The sequence below is a fragment of the Panulirus ornatus genome, chromosome 7 (genome assembly GCF_036320965.1).
Source record: "Panulirus ornatus isolate Po-2019 chromosome 7, ASM3632096v1, whole genome shotgun sequence".
In the NCBI taxonomy this organism is placed as follows: domain Eukaryota; kingdom Metazoa; phylum Arthropoda; class Malacostraca; order Decapoda; family Palinuridae; genus Panulirus; species Panulirus ornatus.
This window is the reverse complement of record NC_092230.1, coordinates 31,719,588-31,744,939: the sequence shown is the minus strand read 5'-3', so window position 1 is coordinate 31,744,939 and position 25,352 is coordinate 31,719,588. Positions and strand designations below refer to the sequence as shown.

The 25,352-nt window shown below is 41.3% G+C and overlaps 1 protein-coding gene across 2 annotated transcripts in view; it reads left to right on the top strand.

The window, feature by feature from the left end:
* The window catches only part of LOC139749506 (centrosomal protein of 104 kDa), a 467,215-nt gene that overhangs the window by 423,310 nt on the left and 18,553 nt on the right, over positions 1–25,352 (top strand). For both annotated transcript variants that reach the window (XM_071663445.1, XM_071663446.1), the window contains 2 exons: positions 4,510–4,655; positions 10,452–10,553. In XM_071663445.1, coding sequence (XP_071519546.1) covers positions 4,510–4,655; positions 10,452–10,553 — 248 coding nt within the window. The remainder of the gene's footprint in view (positions 1–4,509; positions 4,656–10,451; positions 10,554–25,352) is intronic.

Here is a 25,352-nt window from a genome sequence, read left to right as displayed (position 1 = left end):
GGGGGGTTGGGCCAATTTCTTTCGTCTGTTTCCTTGCGCTACCTCGCAAACGCGGGAGACAGCGACAAAGTATTAAAAAAAAAAAAAAAAAAAAAATATATATATATATATATGTATATATATATATATATATATTTTTTTTTTTTTTTTTTTTTATATACTTTGTCGCTGTCTCCCGCGTTTGCGAGGTAGCGCAAGGAAACAGGCGAAAGAAATGGCCCAACCCCCCCCCATACACATGTATATACATACGTCCACACACGCAAATATACATACCTACACAGCTTTTTTTTTATTTATTTTGCTTTGTCGCTGTCTCCCATGTTAGCGAGGTAGCGCAAGGAAACAGACGAAAGAATGGCCCAACCCACCCACATACACATGTATATACATACACGTCCACACACGCATATATACATACCTATACATCTCAATGTACACATATGTATACACACACAAACATATACATATATACACATGTACACAATTCATACTGTCTGCCTTTATTTATTCCCATCGCCACCTCACCACACATGGAATAACAACCCCCTCCCCCCTCATGTGTGCGAGGTAGCGCTAGGAAAAGACAACAAAGGCCCCATTAGTTCACACTCAGTCTCTAGCTGTCATGTAATAATGCACCGAAACCACAGCTCCCTTTCCACATCCAGGCCCCACAGAACTTTCCATGGTTTACCCCAGACACTTCACATGCCCTGGTTCAATCCATTGACAGCACGTCGACCCCGGTATACCACATCGTTCCAATTCACTCTATTCCTTGCACGCCTTTCACCCTCCTGCATGTTCAGGCCCCGATCACTCAAAATCTTTTTCACTCCATCTTTCCACCTCCAATTTGGTCTCCCACTTCTTGTTCCCTCCACCTCTGATACATATATCCTCTTGGTCAATCTTTCCTCTCTCATTCTCTCCATGTGACCCAACCATTTCAAAACACCCTCTTCTGCTCTCTCAACCACACAGTTTTTATTTCCACACATCTCTCTTACCCTTACATTACTTACTTGATCAAACCACCTCACACCACATATTGTCCTCAAACATCTCATTTCCAGCACATCCACCCTCCTGCACACAACTCTATCCATAGCCCACACCTCGCAACCATATAACATTGTTGGAACCACTATTCCTTCAAACATACCCATTTTTGCTTTCCGAGATAGTGTTCTTGACTTCCAAACATTCTTCAAGGCTCCCAGAATTTTCGCCCCTCCCCCTCCCTATGATTCACTTCCGCTTCCATGGTTCCATCCACTGCCAGATCCACTCCCATATATCTAAAACACTTTATTTCCTCCAGTTTTTCTCCATTCAAACTTACCTCCCAGTTGACTTGACCCTCAACCCTACTGTACCTAATAACCTTGCTCTTATTCACATTTACTCTTTCTTCTTTCACACACTTTACCAAACTCAGTCACCAGCCTCTGCAGTTTCTCACATGAATCAGCCACCAGCGCTGTATCATCAGCAAACAACAACTGAATCACTTCCCAAGCTCTCTCATCCCCAACAGACTTCATACTTGCCCCTCTTTCCAAAACTTTTGCATTCACCTCCCTAACAACCCCATCCATAAACAAATTAAACAACCATGGAGACATCACACACCCCTTCCGCAAACATACGTTCACTGAGAACCTATCACTTTCCTCTCTTCCTACACGTACACATGCATGATATCCTCGATGAAAACTTTTCACTGCTTCTAACAACTTGCCTCCCACACCATATATTCTTAATACCTTCCACAGAGCATCTCTATCAACTCTATCATATGCCTTCCCCAGATCCATAAATACCACATACAAATCCATTTGCTTTTCTAAGTATTTCCCACATACATTCTTCAAAGCAAACTCCTGATCCACACATCCTCTACCACTTCTGAAACCACACTGCTCTTCCCCAATCTGATGCTCTGTACATGCCATCACCCTCTCAATCAATACCCTCCCATATAATTTACCAGGAATACTCAACAAACTTATACCTCTGTCATTTGAGCACTCACTCTTATCCCCTTTGCCTTTGTACAATGGCACTATGCACGCATTCCGCCAATCCTCAGGCACCTCACCATGAATCATACATACATTAGATAACCTTACCAACCAGTTAACAATACAGTCACCCCCTTTTATAATAAATTCCACTGCAATACCATCCAAACCTGCTGCCTTGCCGGCTTTCATCTTCCGCAAAGCTTATACTACCTCTTCTCTGTTTACCAAATCATTTTCCCTAACCCTCTCACTTTGCACACCACCTCGACCAAAACACCCTATATCTGCCACTCTATCATGAAACACATTCAACAAACCTTCAAAATACTCACTCCATCTCTTTCTCACATCACCACTACTTGTTTACACCTCCCCATTAGCCCCCTTCACTGAAGTTCCCATTAGCTCCTTTGTCTTATGCACTTTATTTACCTCCTTCCAAAACATCTTTTTATTCTCCCTAAAATTTAATGATACTCTCTCACCCCAACTCTCATTTGCCCTCTTTTTCACCTCTTGCACCTTTCTCTTGACCTCCTGCCTCTTTCTTTTATACATCTCCCACTCATTTGCATTTTTTCCCTGCAAAAATCGTCCAAATGCCTCTCTCTTCTCTTTTACTAATAATCTTACTTCTTCATCCCCTACCCTTTCTAATCAACCCACCTCCCACGTTTCTCATACCACAAGCATCTTTTGCGCAAGCCATCACTGCTTCCCTAAATACATCCCATTCCTCCCCCACTCCCCTTACCTCCTTTGTTCTCACCTTTTTCCATTCTGTACTCAGTCTCTCCTGGTCCTTCCTCACACAAGTCTCCTTCCCAAGCTCACTTACTCTCACCACTCTCTTCACCCCAACATTCTCTCTTCTTTTCTGAAAACCCATACAAATCTTCACCTTCGCCTCCACAAGATAATGATCAGACATCCCTCCAGTTGCACCTCTCAGCACATTAACATCCAAAAGTCTCTCTTTCGCGCACCTATCAATTAACACGTAATCCAATAACGCTCTCTGACCATCTCTCCTACTTACATACGTATACTTATGTATATCTTGCTTTTTAAACCACGTATTCCCAATCACCAGTCCTTTTTCAGCACATAAATCTACAAGCTCCTCACCATTTCCATTTACAACACTGAACACCCCATGTATACCAATTATTCTCTCAACTGCCACATTACTCACCTTTGCACTCAAACCACCCATCACTATAACCCAGTCTTGTGCATCAAAACCACTAACACACTCATTCAGCTGCTCCCAAAACAGTTGCCTCTCATGATCATTCTTCTCATGCCCAGGTGCGTATGCACCAATAATCACCCATCTCTCTCCATCAACTTTCAGTTTTACCCATATCAGTCTAGAAATTACTTTCTTATGCTGTCACATACTCCCACAACTCCTATTTCAGGAGTAGTGCTACTCCTTCCCTTGCTCTTGTCCTCTCACTAACCCCTGACTTTACTCCCAAGACATTCCCAAACCACTCTTCCCCTTTACCCTTGAGCTTCGTTTCACTCAGAGCCAAAACATCCCGGTTCCTTTCCTCAAACATACTACCTATCTCTCCTTTTTTCTCATCTTGTTTACATCCACACACATTTATACACCCCAATCTGAGCCTTCGAGGAGGATGAGCACTCCCCGCGTGACTCCTTCTTCTGTTTCCCCTTTTAGAAAGTAAAAATACAAGGAGGGGAGGGTTTCTGCCCCCCCGCTCCCATCCCCTTTAGTCGTCTTCTACGCTCGTGAGGAATGCGTGGGAAGTATTCTTTTTCCCCTATCCCCAGGGATAGGGGACTAAAAAAAAACAACTATGCAAGCATGGGAGTTGATGAGTGAACAAAGATGGGGAAACATGTCATATAATAGCAACACTCTGGAAGACACAGTGGATTGGTTTATTTTCATTTATTTATTGAATATATCCACTGACTCATCACTCAGAGCAGATGGCAACTCATTTCAGTGCTACCAACCATCCATATGACACAGTAGCACGCATCAAACATTTAGCCCTTCAGCATATATTTTCACCAAATCTCACATTGCTTTTGCCTTTCATTGTGCATACAACTGGAATTGGATTTTGACGTCAAACCTTTGACATCAGGACTAGTTATTTCAGAATTGATGTTTAGATTCACGGGTAAATGATTTCTTATGTATCCTTTATTCATCGGTAATTGATTTCCAATTTTTCTTTTATCAGTATTCTTAATCTATTATGTGTCCATAATGATTTTTGATATTTGAAATAAAGCTTTTCCAAGTTATTTTCATATGTATTTAAACTTAAATATTTCTTGAAGATTTCTCTAGAGCAAAATGATTTTTGATATTTGAAATAAAGCTTTTCCAAATTATGTTCTTATGTACTTAAACATAAATTTTTCCTGAAGATTTCTCTAGGGCAAACCATTTGGTTCCTTGCTTTTGTTATATCACTTGTTTATTTTTCAGGACATGCATCTTCTGTGGGGCCTTTGATGCCAGCTTCACAGACACCGGGCTGGACATGCACTACTGGCGTACCTGCCCCATGCTGACCCGCTGCCATCATTGCCGCCAAGTGGTGGAGGTGGCATCACTCACCCAGCACCTCCTGGGTAGGTGTCATGCCTACTGACAGAATCTGATTGTGATGTCTTGTAGGGTTATTTTCTTTGTAGAAGGCAGGGTTCACTTGTTGGTAGTGACTGACATTGTGGTCATCTATTGATATATTTTGTAGGTAGTTGTTGGCAGGCAGCCAACGACCAAGGAAGTATATTACCAGTACTACCTGCCTGCGTATCAGGGGGGTTAGTGACATCTGCTTTGTGAGCTAGAACTTAAGTATTTGTCAAGTTGCGCTCCTGACCCAGGTAGCTGTCTTTTCTTTCTGCTTCACTAACATGTAGAATACTGACTTTGTGTCCATAAACATACAAGCTCTCCTTGTCATATGTAGCACTTGACAACACTTAAGTTATACAGCTCATTCTTCATACTGCTAATTTTCCTGTGGGGAGCACTATGTGCTAGCCCTGCCTTTTGACAAAATGGTAGGGGCAGCAGATAGAAGTAGTAGGTAAGAACTTTTAGGCAGGAGTATTAGGTAGAAGTTGTAATTAGGACCATTAGACAGAAGTAGTTTTTAGGAACATTGGGTAGGAGCCTCTACAAACACTACACTAGACTTACCCTCTGCCAGTGGCTTATTAAGGGCGAGACAATAAAGGCTAAGAAGCAGCACTGGGGTTCTTTAGTTATGGTGACTGTTTCTGTGGCCACCCCTTTGAAGGAGTTCCAAATGGAACAGGCATCAGAGATATAGATAGATAGACAGTACCTCTTGTCCTTGCATCTTCAACCATACTTAGTCAGAATTTACTTTCTTTGTCAACCTCAGTGTTCCATATATCCAGTACTTTACTATAATAGTGTTTCTTAACATGCATTAACTGTTGAGCTCTAATGATATTTATTTGGAAGACTCCTCTTTGATACTGGTAATGTGATGATAGATTTAGGAAACTGCATAGGTTCTTCCCAGACATTTGTAATATTTAGTAATGTACTTCTCTTGTCTTCTAAATCATAAATGCACCCCAGTAGTGCACCTTCAGTCATTAGATGATAGAATTCAGTGCACTTAGAAACTAGAATTCTATCACAAGGCAAAGGTATATGATTTGCTGATTGGTTTGGAGCATACTTTTCTGACTTTTGTTACTAACAAACATTGGCTATCGAAGCAGTATTCAAGTATTACTAGATAACGATGATTCTTTAGGTGACATTCTTCTTTTACAAGATAACAGTAGTTACTGAAATGATATTCAAGTCTTACACGTAATACGTGAATTTTGGACAAGCTTCAAGTCTTTCGCTAGAAAACAGTGGTCCTACTGATTATTATCAAGTTTGTTATGAGATAAAAGTGGCTTTTGAGACAGTGTTCAGGATTGTTATTTTATAACATTCATTGTTTAAAAAGTGTTAGGTCTGTTACTGTATAACAGTGACTTTTTAAAACTCTGTTCAAGTCTGTTATTAGGCTCTTCATACACTATTCAGGTTGTGGTATGAGGTAATAGTGGTTCTTACGATAGTGTTCATCTGCTTCTTGGTAGAGATGGTTTTTGAGATTACAATCATGTCTTTTACTAAATATCAACAGTTTTTAAGAGAGTGTTCTAGTCTTTTAATAGTAAGCTGTATTTCCTTAGATTGTCAAGTTTGTTGCAAGATGCTAATGCTTTTTGGGACAGCATTCAAGTCTGATTTTAAGCAACAGTTCTTCCTCAGAAGCATTCAAGTATGATAGTGAATGTTCAAGTATGCAACTAAATAGCATTAGTTCTACTATGCTCTTATTAATTATAACTATGTTTCTTGAGACATTAAGATACATAGGAAGAGGTGTATGCCTTGGATAATTCTTTTTACCTTTTTCAGAGACTATGCATCTTTCCTTTTAAGTTTCTGTTCATCTGCTTCTTGGTAGAGATGGTTTTTGAGATTACAATCATGTCTTTTACTAAATATCAATAGTTTTTAAGAGAGTGTTCTAGTCTTTTAATAGTAAGCTGTATTTCCTTAGATTGTCAAGTTTGTTGCAAGATGCTAATGCTTTTTGGGACAGCATTCAAGTCTGATTTTAAGCAACAGTTCTTCCTCAGAAGCATTCAAGTATGATAGTGAATGTTCAAGTATGCAACTAAATAGCATTAGTTCTACTATGCCCTTATTAATTATAACTATGTTTCTTGAGACATTAAGATACATAGGAAGAGGTGTATGCCTTGGATAATTCTTTTTACCTTTTTCAGAGACTATGCATCTTTCCTTTTTAGTTTCTGATACATGAGGCATTCAGGACATGATCAGTCATTTTGTTGTTATATAGAGCATCACTAGTAATACTGCTGTCTCCATCATTCTGGACATCATCATTTATACTACTGTCTCAGTCATTTGCTTCATCAGTAGTCACACTACTCTCTCCATCTTTCAGGGCATCATCAGTCATATTACTGTCTCTATCCTTCAGGTTATCAGCAGTCATACCACTGCCTTCATCTTTCAGGGCATCATCCGTAATACTGTTGTCTCTACCATTCAGGGGATCATCAACCATACTACTGTTTCCATCATTCATTGCATCATCAGGCCTACTATTACTTTCACCATCTTCAGGGCATCATCAATCACACTGCTGTCTCCATTATTCATTGCATTATCAGTCACACAATTATCTCATCTTTCAGGGTATCATCAGTCATACTATTGTATTCATTATTTATACTACTGTCCATCTTCTAGGGCATCATCAGTCATACAGTTATCTTCATTATTCAGGACACCATTGGTTATATTTATTTATTCATGTGGCCTATTCCTATGAAAGGAGAAGAAAGGAGTAAGTTGAGAGTGAATGTTATTAGGTTATTAGGGGTGGCCACAGCAACAGAGTCACCATAACTAAAGAACTCCAGTGCCGCTTCTTAGCCTTTATTGTCTCACCCTTAACAAGCCACTGGCAGAGGGCATGTCTAGTTCAGTAGGGTTGAAGGAAAAGCAAATTGGGATGCAAGTTTGAATGGAGAGAAATTGAAGGAATTGAAGTGTTTTAGATATCTGGGAGTGGACTTAGCAGCAAATGGAACCATGGAAGTGGAAATCATGGGGTGGGGGAGGGGGCGAAGGTTCTGTAAGCAATGAAGAATGTGTGGGAGGAGAGAACGTTATCTTGGGGAGCAAAAATGGGTATGTTTGAAGGAATATTAGTTCCAAAAATATTATATGGTTGCAAGGCATGGGCTACACATAGGGTTGTGCAGCAGAGGGTTGATGTGTAGGAAATGAAATGTTTGAAGACAGTATATGGTGTAAGGTGTTTTGATCAAGTAAGTAATGAAAGGGTAAGAGATGTATGGAAATAAAAAAAAGTGTGGTTGAGAGAGCAGAAAATGGTGTGTTGAAATGGTTTGGACATATGGAAAGAATGAGTGAGGCAAGATTGACAAAGAGGATATATGTGTCAGAGGTGGAGGGAACAAGGAGAAGCAGGAGACCAAATTGGAGTTGGAAGGATGAAGTGAAAAGATTTTGAGCGACCAAGGCCTGAACATACAGGTAGGTGAGAGGCATGCAAGTAATAGAGTGAATTGGAATGATGTGGGGTACTGGGTTCATTGTGCTGTCAATGTGTGTGGAATTAACTAAGGTGAGACAAAAGGAGAGATAGATATCATGATTGAAGAAAGAAACTGGATGCTCTGATTCTGTGTAGAACAAAGCTCAGAGTTAAAGGGGAAGGATGGTTTGGAAATGTCCAAGTAGTAAAGTCAGGGGTTGATATGAGGGTGAAAGCTAAGGAAAGGATGATATTACTGCTGAAGCAGGAGTTACGGGAGTGTATGAAAGAGTGTAAGGAACTTAGTGCCAGACAGATGTGAGTGAAAATGTAATTTCATTGCAAGAGATGGTCGATTATTAGTGCTTATTCATCTGGCCTTGAGAGGAAAGATCAATAGAGGCAAGTGTATTTTGGAGCAGTTTTGATGCAAGAGACTGGATATTAGTAATGGGTGATTTAAATGCAAGGGTGAGTAATGTGGCAGCTCTGAGTATAACTGGGGGGCATAGGGTATTCAATAATGTGAACAGAAATGGTGAACATTATGTGGAGTTGTGCTGAAAATGTGCAGGTGATTGAGAATACCTGGTTTAAAAAGAGGGACATACCTATGTGAGGTGGAAAGATGGTCAACAGGCATTTGATTACATACTAATTGATGTGAATGTGCGGGCACCTGGCGGGGTCTCTAATCATTATCTTGTGAAGGTTTGTAGAGGTTTTTGGAAAAGAGGAAACTTGGATGAGAAGTGAATATTGAAATTAAGTGAGCCAAGAAAAGAGACTTGTATCAAGAAGTACCAGGGAAGATTGACTGTAAAATTTGGCAAAGGGTAAGAATAAATAAAGCAAAGGGAGTGGGTGAAGAATGAGAGGTGAAGCAAGCAGCTTTAGCATTTGTGAATGCATGGGGTGGTGGGCAGGTGAGAAGGGATAGTGGGTGGTAGGATGACAAAGTAGTAGCAAGTGAAAGAGAAAAAGAGAGGTATATGGGCATTACTTACAGGGAAGGAATGCAGATGATTAGATGTATAAATGAAACTAGAAAGTTGCAGGGGCTGAAAATGAGGGCAAAGAAGAGTTAGGGTGAGTAAGTATCAGTAAACTTTAAAGAGAATAAGGGGTAATGGAAAGCGTTTGATAGCTTAAAAACAATACAAAAGCGAAACTTTAGATTTTTTGCCAAAAACCTTTTGTCTTCCGGGCAGTTTCTGATGGGTTCGAGATAAACAAACCAATCTAATTTTTTTGGTCAGAAATGAAAAGAGTGAATATAGAAATAGTCCTTTTGTCATCCACTCTTGAAAAGCACCAAGAGAGGATCATGTCCTATACCCATTTATTGTCTTTGACACCTTTTGGATTTTACCAAAATTTATAGATGGGACCATTTATATGTGCACCTTTGAAAATTGAAGCCCACTTTCAGTGAAGTTTAAGAGACTTATTAGTTCAGTCAGAGCTTTTTATTAGAGCACATGATGATAAAGGTAGCCTATATCCGAGTCTGCCTCAAAAGTATTTTATCGAAGGAAATCGAGAAAAGGAGTCTTTTGGCACTCATCTACAATTTTTGTTAGCCAGTGGCTTAGTTTAAGCATTGAGGATCTACCTTTTGTGAGTATGGGGATTTCTCTTTCTGAGGAGAGACACGTTTCAGTGTTCCCTCAAATTACCATTGAGGGTATTTATGCTAGCTTTTGGGATTGATTTGCATACCTGAAAGTTTTCTTTGTTCATATAGGCATGCTGTCATGCTCTTGGGACAGACCACAGAGAGTAATGAGGGTTTTGAAGATTGAAAATCCTTTCATCTCCACATAGGTGTCCCATGAGCATTTTTTTCTGTTTTTGTACCCTGGCCTGCTTTCACTTCTCCCTCTCTCCCTTTTTTTGTATGAAAAACCTTTCTTTGTACTAACTGTGACCACTTTTAGGTTGATGTTCACAATCTGCAAATTCTAAGCTGCTGGTGGTGGGCATCAGAAGGGTCAATGATATTGTCATTGTGACCAAAGATAGGCCTGAAATGAACAAGCTGCTACAACCATGGCAAAGGGGTGAGAAGAGCTAATGCTTCCACGCCAGAAATACTTAGGGTTGGATGGATCTAACCCTTATTATCCTTTATATGTCTTAGGGAATGTTTTGTATGCTTTCAGGACACTTTGGAGAGAAAATTTTTTCGGGTTTCAAAACCAGCATTTTAAGTCTTCACTATTCAGGGGACCACAGCCATTGATATTCTTACCAATCAGATTTATCATAATGATTGCAGGTGAGTGTGTGTCATCATCTGAATATCGACGGTGTGAGCGTTGCTCTGAAGCCATCCCCAAGAAGGTCTTCCATAGTCATGCTTTGGCTAAGACCTGTACACGTAAGTTACTTTCATGTCTATTGTGACTGTAGAGAGTTTCATATTCAGCATATTGCAGTTTGGGTTATCTTGAAATGATGATGGCAGAGATATATGAAGTTAGGTTTGATAGGAGAGATTAAAAATCTAATTAGAATATATAAAAAGAACAGTTGTATGAGCTCAGCCTAAGGATGCCCCCATCGGCAGAAGTCTGTTCCCAAAAAGATTTTCCACAGCCATGCACTGGCCAAGATCTGTACACCAATCACTTTGATGTCTTTTGTGTTTACAGTTGTTCCATTATTTCATACGTTACTATGCTGCAGTAATGGTGACAAAAATATATTTTTTAAGATGAAAATAAGGGTAGAAAAATTAAAGGCAAAAATAGAACAACTGGATGAGCTCATGGCCCCTTCAACCTTGGGCAGAAGTCCAGAAAGACTTTTGTGATGTCACACAAAGCAATCAGCCTCATCCTCTGCTAGGTCATATAAAGAGAAATAAAATATGGCTTACAGGAAAACTTTGAAGGTGAAATAAAGTTGCAAAAGGGAAAATAGCGTAGGATTTATCACCAAAGTATGATGTGTTGAAAATAAAGTAACTGATGACTCTAAGAAAAACATTCTCATATGTTTGTGAGAAAGTATGGCTTACGGTAATCTGTTAACAGGGATTGATGAAGCTAGATTTCTGATCCTACAAGAGTTGTAGTGCCAGCTATCAAGAGTTTGATAACAGTAATTTACCAGAATTCACTGAGACTAGTAGGAGACTTGGGGGACTACAATAGCTCCAAGCTTTAAGAATGTGTGAGACTATACTGTAGATTTTATGAATTTGTATGATAACTGCATCATGCAAGAATAACAGCTAGTGGATGATTTAGCAAGATATTTTCTTTACTTTTAGGCTTATTCTCTTTTGCATGGTGTGCAGAACTGTCTCTATACACTAGGGCTGTTTTATTCATCAGAAAAGTTTCTCTGCTACTTTTTAAATAATAGGCACTTCCTGACACTAGATCCAGGAGCCAACAGTGCTGCTTGCTCTGTATGTCACTTCAAAAATATCATATATACAGGTGTAATTACACTGAGGGTAAATCAGTAAGGGAACGAGCTGATATTAATCATGCATAAAATTTGGGGCATGTCACATTGCATTACATGCTTGGGCTAGTGAACAGAACTTGTTGAGTGTTCTTGCTGATCTGAAAGATTCATGTTTTGCAGATGATTAGTTTGAATCCACCAATATCATTCAGTAATGCTGACCCATCATGCCATGTTGGGTTTTTTATGTTAGTAACAGTTAACATTTTTGTCATGTTATACCCTGGGTGGGCCTAACAGATTGTGACAGAACTACTGATTGAAACAGATCCAAAAGTATTGTATAAAGTTAGGGTTTTGCTGACCCTTGTTTGAATGTAATATGAGGAATTCCAGTGATCCAGTGAGGCATTCTTGCTTTGTTAAGAACAGGAGTGGAATTGTGTTATGCTTTCCCAGTAACTTACTGGCCATGCATGACAATGAGAGTATGATAAAGTGTTACATAATGGGCTACACATATGATAAAAAGTTTTGAGTCATGTTAATTTGTTAGGGCAGGACAGCAAAATCTCAGGCAGAGTTGCATCATGACAAAGCAGTTGCCTTGCTATAAGAAAGAGTTTAAGTTTTTAGGAGTGTTGGGCATGATGGCAATAATTACAGGTAACCATTATATTTCTTGTATAGTAATCTTGTGATCATTTCTAATATTGAAAAGGTGCAGTTAAGTAGATGGTTATAGTATAATGAAAATGCTAATCACAGTTATTCTAAGAAGAGTGATAAAGAAATCATTTTAAGAATTGACATTAAACTATTAATTTTTTTTTATACTTAATCGCTATTTCCCATGCAGGAGGGTGAAAGGCGTGCAAGGAATAGAGTGAATTGGAACGATGAGGTATACCGGGTTCAATGTGCTGTCAATGGATTGAACCAGGGCATGTGAAGCATCTGGGGTAAACCATGGAAAGGTCTGTGGGGCCTGGATGTGGAGCGGGAGCTGTGGTTTCAATGCATTATTACATGACAGCTAGAGATTGAGTGTGAACGAATGGGGCCTTTGTAGTCTTTTCCTAGCGCTACCTCGCGCACATGAGGGGGGAAGGGGTTGTTATTTCATGTGTGGTGAGGTGGCGATGGGAATAAATAAAGGCAGACAGTATGAATTATGTATTTATTATTTTTTATTATACTTTGTCGCTGTCTCCCGCGTTTGCGAGGTAGCGCAAGGAAACAGACGAAAGAAATGGCCCAACCCCCCCATACACATGTATATACATACATCCACACACGCAAATATACATACCTACACATCTTTCCATGGTTTACCCCAGACGCTTCACATGCCCCGATTCAATCCACTGACAGCATGTCAACCCCGGTATACCACATCGCTCCAATTCACTCTATTCCTTGCCCTCCTTTCACCATCCTGCATGTTCAGGCCCCGATCACACAAAATCTTTTTCACTCCATCTTTCCACCTCCAATTTGGTCTCCCTCTTCTCCTCGTTCCCTCCACCTCCGACACATATATCCTCTTGGTCAATCTTTCCTCACTCATTCTCTCCATGTGCCCAAACCACTTCAAAACACCCTCTTCTGCTCTCTCAACCACGCTCTTTTTATTTCCACACATCTCTCTTACCCTTACGTTACTCACTCGATCAAACCACCTCACACCACACATTGTCCTTAAACATCTCATTTCCAGCACGTCCATCCTCCTGCGCACAACTCTATCCATAGCCCATGCCTCGCAACCATACAACATTGTTGGAACCACTATTCCTTCAAACATACCCATTTTTGCTTTCCGAGATAATGTTCTCGACTTCCACACATTCTTCAAGGCCCCCAGAATTTTCGCCCCCTCCCCCACCCTATGATCCACTTCCGCTTCCATGGTTCCATCCGCTGCCAGATCCACTCCCAGATATCTAAAACACTTCACTTCCTCCAGTTTTACTCCATTCAAACTCACCTCCCAATTGACTTGACCCTCAACCCTACTGTACCTAATAACCTTGCTCTTATTCACATTTACTCTTAACTTTCTTCTACCACACACTTCACCAAACTCAGTCACCAGCTTCTGCAGTTTCTCACATGAATCAGCCACCAGCGCTGTATCATCAGCGAACAACAACTGACTCACTTCCCAAGCTCTCTCCTCCCCAACAGACTTCATACTTGCCCCTCTTTCCAAAACTCTTGCATTTAACTCCCTAACAACCCCATCCATAAACAAATTAAACAACCATGGAGACATCACACACCCCTGCCGCAAACCTACATTCACTGAGAACCAATCACTTTCCTCTCTTCCTACACGTACACATGCCTTACATCCTCGATAAAAACTTTTCACTGCTTCTAACAACTTTCCTCCCACACCATATATTCTTAATACCTTCCACAGAGCATCTCTATCAACTCTATCATATGCCTTCTCCAGATCCATAAATGCTACATACAAATCCATTTGTAGAATGTATGTGAGAAATACTTAGAATGAATTATGTACATGTGTATATATGTATATGTCTGTGTGTGTATATATATGTGTACATTGAGATGTATAGGTATGCATATTTGCGTGTGTGTACGTGTATATATATATATACATGTGTATGGGGGTGGTTTGGGCCATTTCTTTCGTCTGTTTCCTTGCGCTTCCTCGCAAACACGGGAGACAGCGACAAAGCAAAGTAAGTAAATAAATGAATATATATATATATATATATATATATATATATATTTTATTTATATTTTTTTATTATACTTTGTCGCTGTCTCCCGCATTTGCGAGGTAGCGCAAGGAAACAGACGAAAGAAATGGCCCAACCCCCCCCATACACATGTATATACATACGTCCACACACGCAAATATACATACCTACACAGCTTTCCATGGTTTACCCCAGACGCTTCACATGCCTTGATTCAATCCACTGACAGCACGTCAACCCCGGTATACCACATCGCTCCAATTCACTCTATTCCTTGCCCTCCTTTCACCCTCCTGCATGTTCAGGCCCCGATCACACAAAATCTTTTTCACTCCATCTTTCCACCTCCAATTTGGTCTCCCTCTTCTCCTCGTTCCCTCCACCTCCGACACATATATCCTCTTGGTCAATCTTTCCTCACTCATTCTCTCCATGTGCCCAAACCACTTCAAAACACCCTCTTCTGCTCTCTCAACCACGCTCTTTTTATTTCCACACATTTCTCTTACCCTTACGTTACTCACTCGATCAAACCACCTCACACCACACATTGTCCTCAAACATCTCATTTCCAGCACATCCATCCTCCTGCGCACAACTCTATCCATAGCCCACGCCTCGCAACCATACAACATTGTTGGAACCACTATTCCTTCAAACATACCCATTTTTGCTTTCCGAGATAATGTTCTCGACTTCCACACATTCTTCAAGGCCCCCAGAGTTTTCGCCCCCTCCCCCACCCTATGATCCACTTCCGCTTCCATGGTTCCATCCGCTGCCAGATCCACTCCCAGATATCTAAAACACTTCACTTCCTCCAGTTTTTCTCCATTCAAACTCACCTCCCAATTGACTTGACCCTCAACCCTACTGTACCTAATAACCTTGCTCTTATTCACATTTACTCTTAACTTTCTTCTACCACACGCTTTACCAAACTCAGTCACCAGCTTCTGCAGTTTCTCACATGAATCAGCCACCAGCGCTGTATCGTCAGCGAACAACAACTGACTCACTTCCCAAGCTCTCTCATCCCCAACAGACTTCATACTTGCCCCTCTTTCCAAAACTCTTGCATTTACCTCCCTAACAACCCCATCCATAAACAAATTAAACAACAATGGAGACATCACACACCCCTGCCGCAAACCTACATTCACTGAGAACCAATCACTTTCCTCTCTTCCTACACGTACACATGCCTTACATCCTCGATAAAAACTTTTCACTGCTTCTAACAACTTTCCTCCCACACCATATATTCTTAATACCTTCCACAGAGCATCTCTATCAACTCTATCATATGCCTTCTCCAGATCCATAAATGCTACATACAAATCCATTTGCTTTTCTAAGTATTTCTCACATACATTCTTCAAAGCAAACACCTGATCCACACATCCTCTACCACTTCTGAAACCACACTGCTCTTCCCCAATCTGATGCTCTGTACATGCCTTCACCCTCTCAATCAATACCCTCCCATATAATTTACCAGGAATACTCAACAAACTTATACCTCTGTAATTTGAGCACTCACTCTTATCCCCTTTGCCTTTGTACAATGGCACTATGCACGCATTCCGCCAATCCTCAGGCACCTCACCATGAGTCATACATACATTAAATAACCTTACCAACCAGTCAACAATACAGTCACCCCCTTTTTTAATAAATTCCACTGCAATACCATCCAAACCTGCTGCCTTGCCGGCTTTCATCTTCCGCAAAGCTTTCACTACCTCTTCTCTGTTTACCAAATCATTTTCCCTAACCCTCTCACTTTGCACACCACCTCGACCAAAACACCCTATATCTGCCACTCTATCATCAAACACATTCAACAAACCTTCAAAATACTCACTCTATCTCCTTCTCATATCACCACTACTTGTTATCACCTCCCCATTTGCGCCCTTCACTGAAGTTCCCATTTGCTCCCTTGTCTTACGCACTTTATTTACCTCCTTCCAGAACATCTTTTTATTCTCCCTAAAATTTAATGATGCTCTCTCACCCCAACTCTCATTTGCCCTCTTTTTCACCTCTTGCACCTTTCTCTTGACCTCCTGTCTCTTTCTTTTATACATCTCCCACTCAATTGCATTTTTCCCTGCAAAAATCGTCCAAATGCCTCTCTCTTCTCTTTCACTAATAATCTTACTTCTTCATCCCACCACTCGCTACCCTTTCTAATCAACCCACCTCCCACTCTTCTCATGCCACAAGCATCTTTTGCGCAATCCATCGCTGATTCCCTAAATACATCCCATTCCTCCCCCACTCCCCTTACTTCCATTGTTCTCACCTTTTTCCATTCTGTACTCAGTCTCTCCTGGTACTTCCTCACACAAGTCTCCTTCCCAAGCTCACTTACTTTCACCACCCTCTTCACCCCAACATTCACTCTTCTTTTCTGGAAACCCATACAAATCTTCACCTTAGCCTCCACAAGATAATGATCAGACATCCCTCCAGTTGCACCTCTCAGCACATTGACATCCAAAAGTCTCTCTTTCGCGCGCCTGTCAATTAACACGTAATCCAATAACGCTCTCTGGCCATCTCTCTTACTTACATACGTATACTTATGTATATCTCGCTTTTTAAACCAGGTATTCCCAATCACCAGTCCTTTTTCAGCGCATAAATCTACAAGCTCTTCACCATTTCCATTTACAACAAGTGCGTAAGATAAGGCAGCAAATGAGAACTTCAGTGAAGGGCGCAAATGGGGAGGTGATAACAAGTAGTGGTGATATGAGAAGGAGATAGAGTGAGTATTTTGAAGGTTTGTTGAATGTGTTTGATGATAGAGTGGCAGATATAGGGTGTTTTGGTCGAGGTGGTGTGCAAAGTGAGAGGGTTAGGGAAAATGATTTGGTAAACAGAGAAGAGGTAGTAAAAGCTTTGCAGAAGATGAAAGCCGGCAAGGCAGCAAGTTTGGATGGTATTGCAGTGGAATTTATTAAAAAAGGGGGTGACTGTATTATTAACTGGTTGGTAAGGTTATTTAATGTATGTATGACTCATGGTGAGGTGCCTGAGGATTGGCAGAATGCGTGCATAGTGCCATTGTACAAAGGCAAAGGGGATAAGAGTGAGTGCTCAAATTACAGAGGTATAAGTTTGTTGAGTATTCCTGGTAAATTATATGGGAGGGTATTGATCGAGAGGGTGAAGGCATGTACAGAGCATCAGATTGGGGAAGAGCAGTGTGGTTTCAGAAGTGGTAGAGGATGTGTGGATCAGGTGTGTGCTTTGAAGAATGTATGTGAGAAATACTTAGAAAAGCAAATGGATTTGTATGTAGCATTTATGGATCTGGAGAAGGCATATGATAGAGTTGATAGAGATGCTCTGTGGAAGGTATTAAGAATATATGGTGTGGGAGGCAAGTTGTTAGAAGCAGTGAAAAGTTTTTATTGAAGATGTAAGGCATGTGTACGTGTAGGAAGAGAGGAAAGTGATGGGTTCTCAGTGAATGTAGGTTTGCGGCAGGGGTGTGTGATGTCTCCATGGTTGTTTAATTTGTTTATGGATGGGGTTGTTAGGGAGGTGAATGCAAGAGTTTTGGAAAGAGGGGCAAGTATGAAGTCTGTTGTGGATGAGAGAGCTTGGGAAGTGAGTCAGTTGTTGTTCGCTGATGATACAGCGCTGGTGGCTGATTCATGTGAGAAACTGCAGAAGCTGGTGACTGAGTTTGGTAAAGTGTGTGGTAGAAGAAAGTTAAGAGTAAATGTGAATAAGAGCAAGGTTATCAGGTACAGTAGGGTTGAGGGTCAAGTCAATTGGGAGGTAAGTTTGAATGGAGAAAAACTGGAGGAAGTAAAGTGTTTTAGATATCTGGGAGTGGATCTGACAGCGGATGGAACCATGGAAGCGGAAGTGGATCATAGGGTGGGGAGGGGGCGAAAATCCTGGGAGCCTTGAAGAATGTGTGGATGTCAAGAACATTATCTCGGAAAGCAAAAATGGGTATGTTTGAAGGAATAGTGGTTCCAACAATGTTGTATGGTTGCGAGGTGTGGGCTATGGATAGAGTTGTGCGCAGGAGGATGGATGTGCTGGAAATGAGATGTTTGAGGACAATGTGTGGTGTGAGGTGGTTTGATCGAGTAAGTAACGTAAGGGTAAGAGAGATGTGTGGAAATAAAAAGAGCGTGGTTGAGAGAGCAGAAGAGGGTGTTTTGAAATGGTTTGGGCACATGGAGAGAATGAGTGAGGAAAGATTGACCAAGAGGATATATGTGTCGGAGGTGGAGGGAACGAGGAGAAGTGGGAGACCAAATTGGAAGTGGAAAGATGGAGTGAAAAAGATTTTGAGTGATCGGGGCCTGAACATGCAGGAGGGTGAAAGGAGGGCAAGGAATAGAGTGAATTGGATCGATGTGGTATACTGGGGTTGACGTGCTGTCAGTGGATTGAATCAAGGCATGTGAAGCGTCTGGGGTAAACCATGGAAAGCTGTGTAGGTATGTATATTTGCGTGTGTGGACGTATGTATATACATGTGTATGGGGGTGGGTTGGGCCATTTCTTTCGTCTGTTTCCTTGCACTACCTCGCAGACGCGGAGGACTGGGCCTCTGAGGGAATATCCTCACCTGGCCCCCTTCTCTGTTCTTTCTTTTGGAAAATTAAAAAAAAAATGAGGGGAGGATTTCCAGCCCCCGCTCCCTCCCCTTTTAGTCGCCTTCTACGACACGCAGGGAATACGTGGGAAATATTCTTTCTCCCCTATCCCCAGGGATAATATATATATATATATATATATATATATATATATATATATTTTATTATACTTTGTCGCTGTCTCCCGCATTTGCGAGGTAGCGCAAGGAAACAGACGAAAGAAATGGCCCAACCCCCCCCATACACATGTATATACATACGTCCACACACGCAAATATACATACCTACACAGCTTTCCATGGTTTACCCCAGACGCTTCACATGCCCTGCTTCAATCCACTGACAGCACGTCAACCCCGGTATACCACATCGCTCCAATTCACTCTATTCCTCGCCCTCCTCTCACCCTCCCGCATGTTCAGGCCCCGATCACACAAAATCCCCCTCACTCCATCCTTCCACCCCCAATTTGGTCTCCCTCTTCTCCTTGCTCCCTCCACCTCCGACACACACATCCTCTTGGTCAATCTTTCCTCACTCATCCTCCCCACGTGCCCAAACCACTTCATATATATATATATATATATATATATATATATATATATATATATATATATATATATATATATATATATTTTTTTATTTTTTGTGTTTTTTTTTTTTTTTTGCTTTGTCGCTGTCTCCCGCGTTTGCGAGGTAGCGCAAGGAAACAGACGAAAGAAATGGGCCAACCCACCCCCATACACATGTATATACATATGTCCACACACGCAAATATACATACCTACACAGCTTTCCATGGTTTACCCCAGACGCTTCACATGCCTTGATTCAATCCACTGACAACACGTCAACCCCGGTATACCACATCGCTCCAATTCACTCTATTCCTTGCCCTCCTTTCACCCTCCTGCATGTTCAGGCCCCGATCACACAAAATCTTTTTCACTCCATCTTTCCACCTCCAATTTGGTCTCCCTCTTCTCTTCGTTCCCTCCACCTCCGACACATATATCCTCTTGGTCAATCTTTCCTCACTCATTCTCTCCATGTGCCCAAACCATTTCAAAACACCCTCTTCTGCTCTCTCAACCACGCTCTTTTTATTTCCACACATCTCTCTTACCCTTACGTTACTCACTCGATCAAACCACCTCACACCACACATTGTCCTCAAACATCTCATTTCCAGCACATCCATCCTCCTGCGCACAACTCTATCCATAGCCCACGCCTCGCAACCATACAACATTGTTGGAACCACTATACCTTCAAACATACCCATTTTTGCTTTCCGAGATAATGTTCTCGACTTCCACACATTCTTCAAGGCTCCCAGAATTTTCGCCCCCTCCCCCACCCTATGATCCACTTCCGCTTCCATGGTTCCATCCGCTGCCAGATCCACTCCCAGATATCTAAAACACTTCACTTCCTCCAGTTTTTCTCCATTCAAACTCACCTCCCAATTGACTTGACCCTCAACCCTACTGTACCTAATAACCTTGCTCTTATTCACATTTACTCTTAACTTTCTTCTTTCACACACTTTACCAAACTCAGTCACCAGCTTCTGCAGTTTCTCACATGAATCAGCCACCAGCGCTGTATCATCAGCGAACAACAACTGACTCACTTCCCAAGCTCTCTCATCCCCAACAGACTTCATACTTGCCCCTCTTTCCAAAACTCTTGCATTCACCTCCCTAACAACCCCATCCATAAACAAATTAAACAACCATGGAGACATCACACACCCCTGCCGCAAACCTACATTCACTGAGAACCAATCACTTTCCTCTCTTCCTACACGTACACATGCCTTACATCCTCGATAAAAACTTTTCACTGCTTCTAACAACTTGCCTCCCACACCATATATTCTTAATACCTTCCACAGAGCATCTCTATCAACTCTATCATATGCCTTCTCCAGATCCATAAATGCTACATACAAATCCATTTGCTTTTCTAAGTATTTCTCACATACATTCTTCAAAGCAAACACCTGATCCACACACATATATATATATATATATATATATATATATATATATATATATATATATATATATATATATATATATATATTTTTATTTTATTTATTTATTTTGCTTTGTCGCTGTCTCCCGCGTTTGCGAGGTAGCGCAAGGAAACAGACAAGAGAAATGGCCCAACCCACCCCCATACACATGTTTATACATACACGTCCACACACGCACATATATATACCTATACATCTCAATGTACACATATATATACACACACAGACATATACATATATACCCATGCACACAATTCACACTGTCTGCCTTTATTCATTCCCATCGCCACCTCGTCACACATGGAATACCATCCCCCTCCCCCCTCATGTGTGTGAGGTAGTGCTAGGAAAAGACAACAAAGGCCCCATTCGTTCACACTCAGTCTCTAGCTGTCATGCAATAATGCCTGAAACCACAGCTCCCTTTCCACATCCAGGCCCCACACAACTTTCCATGGTTTACCCCAGATGCTTCACATGCCCTGATTCAATCCACTGACTGCATGTCAACCCTGGTATACCACATCGATCCAATTCACTCTATCCCTTGCCCGCCCCCCACCCTCCTGCATGTTCAGGCCCCGATCACTCAAAATCTTTTTCACTCCATCTTTCCACCTCCAATTTGGTCTCCCACTTCTCCTTATTCCCTCCACCTCCGACACATACATCCCCTTGGTCAATCTTTCCCCACTCATTCTCTCCATGTGCCCAAACCATTTCAAATCACCCTCTTCTGCTCTCTCAACCACACTCTTTTTATTTCCACACATCTCTCTTACCCTTACATTACTTACTCGATCAAACCACCTCACACCACACACTGTCCTCAAACATCTCATTTCCAGCACATCCACCCTCCTGCGCACAACTCTATCCATAGCCCACGCCTCGCAACCATACAACATTGTTGGAACCACTGTTCCTTCAAACATACCCATTTTTGCTTTCCGAGATGATGTTCTCGACTTCCACACATTCTTCAAGGTTCCCAGGATATATATATTTCCTGGGGATAGGGGAGAAAGAATACTTCCCATGTATTCGCTGCATGTCGTAGAAGGCGACTAAAAGGGTAGGGAGTGGGGGGCTGGAAATCCTCCCCTCTATTTTTTGATTTTCCAAAAGCAGGAACAGAGAAGGGGGCCAGGTGAGAATGTTCCCTCAAAGGTCCAGTCCTCTGTTCTGAACGCTACCTTGCTAACACGGGAAATGGCGAATAGTATGAAAAAAAAAATATATATATATATATATATATATATATATATATATATATATATATATATGTATATATCCCTGGGGATAGGGGATTAAGAATACTTCCCACGTATTCCCTGCGTGTCGTAGAAGGCGACTAAAAGGGGGGGGAGCGGGGGGCTGGAAATCCTCCCCTCTCGTTTTTTTTTTTTTTTTTAAATTTTCCAAAAGAAGGAACAGAGGGGGCCAGTTGAGGATATTCCAAAAAAGGCCCAGTCGTCTGTTCTTAGCGCTACCTCGCTAACGCGGGAAATGGCGAATAGTCTAAAAGAAAGAAGAAAAGATATATATATATATATATATATATATATATATATATATATATATATATATATATATATATATATTATCCCTGGGGATAGGGGAGAAAGAATACTTCCCACGTATTCCCTGCGTGTCGTAGAAGGCGACTAAAAGGGGAGGGAGCGGGGGGCTGGAAATCCTCCCTTCTCATTATTTTTTTTTAATTTTCCAAAAGGAACAGAGAACGGGGCCAGGTAAGGATATTCCCTCAAAGGCCCATTCCTCTGTTCTTAACGCTACCTCGCTAACGCGGGAAATGGCGAAGTTTTAAAAAAATATATATATTTATATATATATATATATATATATATATATATATATATATATATATATATATATATATATATATATATATTCTTTTCTTTTAAACTATTCGCCATTTCCCGCATTAGCGAGGTAGCGTTAAGAACAGAGGACTGGGCCTTTTTTGGAATATCCTCACCTGGCCCCCTCTGTTCCTTCTTTTGGAAAATTAAAAAAAAAAAAAAAAAAAAACGAGAGGGGAGGATTTCCAGCCCCCCGCTCCCTCCCCTTTTAGTCGCCTTCTACGACACGCAGGGAATACGTGGGAAGTATTCTTAATCCCCTATGTATTTCTTTTTTTTTTCTTTTAAACTTCGCCATTTCCCGCGTTAGCGAGGTAGCGTTAAGAACAGAGGACTGGGCCTTTTTTGGAATATCCTCACCTGGCCCCCTCTGTTCCTTTTTTTGGGGGGGAAAAAAAAAATGAGAGGGGAGGATTTCCAGCCCCCTGCTCCCTCCCCTTTTAGTTGCCTTCTACGACACGCAGGGAATACGTGGGAAGTATTCTTAATCCCCTATCCCCAGGGATATATATATCTTTTTTCTTTTATACTATTCGCCATTTCCCGCATTAGCGAGGTAGCGTTGAGAACAGAGGACTGGGCCCTTGAGGGAATATCCTCACCTGGGCCCCTTCTCTGTTCCCTCTTTTGGAAAATTAAAAAAAAAAGTGAGAGGGGAGGATTTCCAGCCCCCCGCTCCCTCCCCTTTTAGTCGCCTTCTATGACACGCAGGGAATACGTGGGAAGTATTCTTTCTCCCCTATCCCCAGGGATATATATATATATATATATATATATATATATATATATATATATATATATATATATATATATATATATTTTTTTTTTTTTTTTTTTTTTTTTTTTTGCTTTGCCGCTGTCTCCCGCGTTTGCGAGGTAGCGCAAGGAAACAGACGAAAGAAATGGCCCAACCCACCCCCATACACAATGTATATAAATACACGTCCACACACGCAAATATATATGCCTATACATCTCAATGTACACATATATATATATTTCCACACACAGACACATACATATATACCCATGCACACAATTCACACTGTTTGCCTTTATTCATTCCCATCGCCACCTCGCCACACATGGAATACCATCCCCCTCACCCCTCATGTATATATACATATATATGAATGTAGGTTTGCGGCAGGGGTGTGTGATGTCTCCATGGTTGTTTAATTTGTTTATGGATGGGGTTGTTAGGGAGGTAAATGCAAGAGTTTTGGAAAGAGGGGCAAGTATGAAGTCTGTTGGGGATGAGAGAGCTTGGGAAGTGAGTCAGTTGTTGTTCGCTGATGATACAGCGCTGGTGGCTGATTCATGTGAGAAACTGCAGAAGCTGGTGACTGAGTTTGGAAAAGTGTGTGGAAGAAGAAAGTTAAGAGTAAATGTGAATAAGAGCAAGCAGGAGGATGGATGTGCTGGAAATGAGATGTTTGAGGACAATGTGTGGTGTGAGGTGGTTTGATCGAGTGAGTAACGTAAGGGTAAGAGAGATGTGTGGAAATAAAAAGAGCGTGGTTGAGAGAGCAGAAGAGGGTGTTTTGAAGTGGTTTGGGCACATGGAGAGGATGAGTGAGGAAAGATTGACCAAGAGGATATATGTGTCGGAGGTGGAGGGAACAAGGAGAAGAGGGAGACCAAATTGGAGGTGGAAAGATGGAGTGAAAAAGATTTTGTGTGATCGGGGCCTGAACATGCAGGAGGGTGAAAGGAGGGCAAGGAATAGAGTGAATTGGAGCGATGTGGTATACCGGGGTTGACGTGCTGTCAGTGGATTGAAGCAAGGCATGTGAAGCGTCTGGGGTAAACCATGGAAAGCTGTGTAGGTATGTATATTTGCGTGTGTGGACGTATGTATATACATGTGTATGGGGGGGGGTTGGGCCATTTCTTTCGTCTGTTTCCTTGCGCTACCTCGCAAACATGGGAGACAGCGACAAAGTATAATAAAATAAATAAATAATATATATATATACCTTTTTTTTTTTTTTCCAAAAAGAAGGAACAGAGAAAGGGGCCAGGTGAGGATATTCCCTCTAAGGCCCAGTCCTCTGTTCTTAACGCTACCTCGCTAACGCGGGAAATGGCGAATTGTATGAAAAAAATATATATATATACCACATCATTACAATTCACTCCATTCCTTGCATGCCTCTCACCCTTCTGCATGTTCAGGCCCTGATCACTCAAAATCTTTTTCACTCCATCCTTCTACCTCCAATTTGGTCTTCTGCTTCTCCTTCCCTTCACCTCTGACACATATATCCTCTTTGTCAATCTTTCCTCACTCATTTCTCCATATGTCCAAACCATTTCAACACACCCTCTTCTTCTTTCTCTCAACCACACCTGTTATTTCCTCACATTACTCTTAGCCTTTCATTACTTACTTGATCAAACCACCTCACATCTCACATTATCCTGAAACATTTAATTTTCACCACATACAGC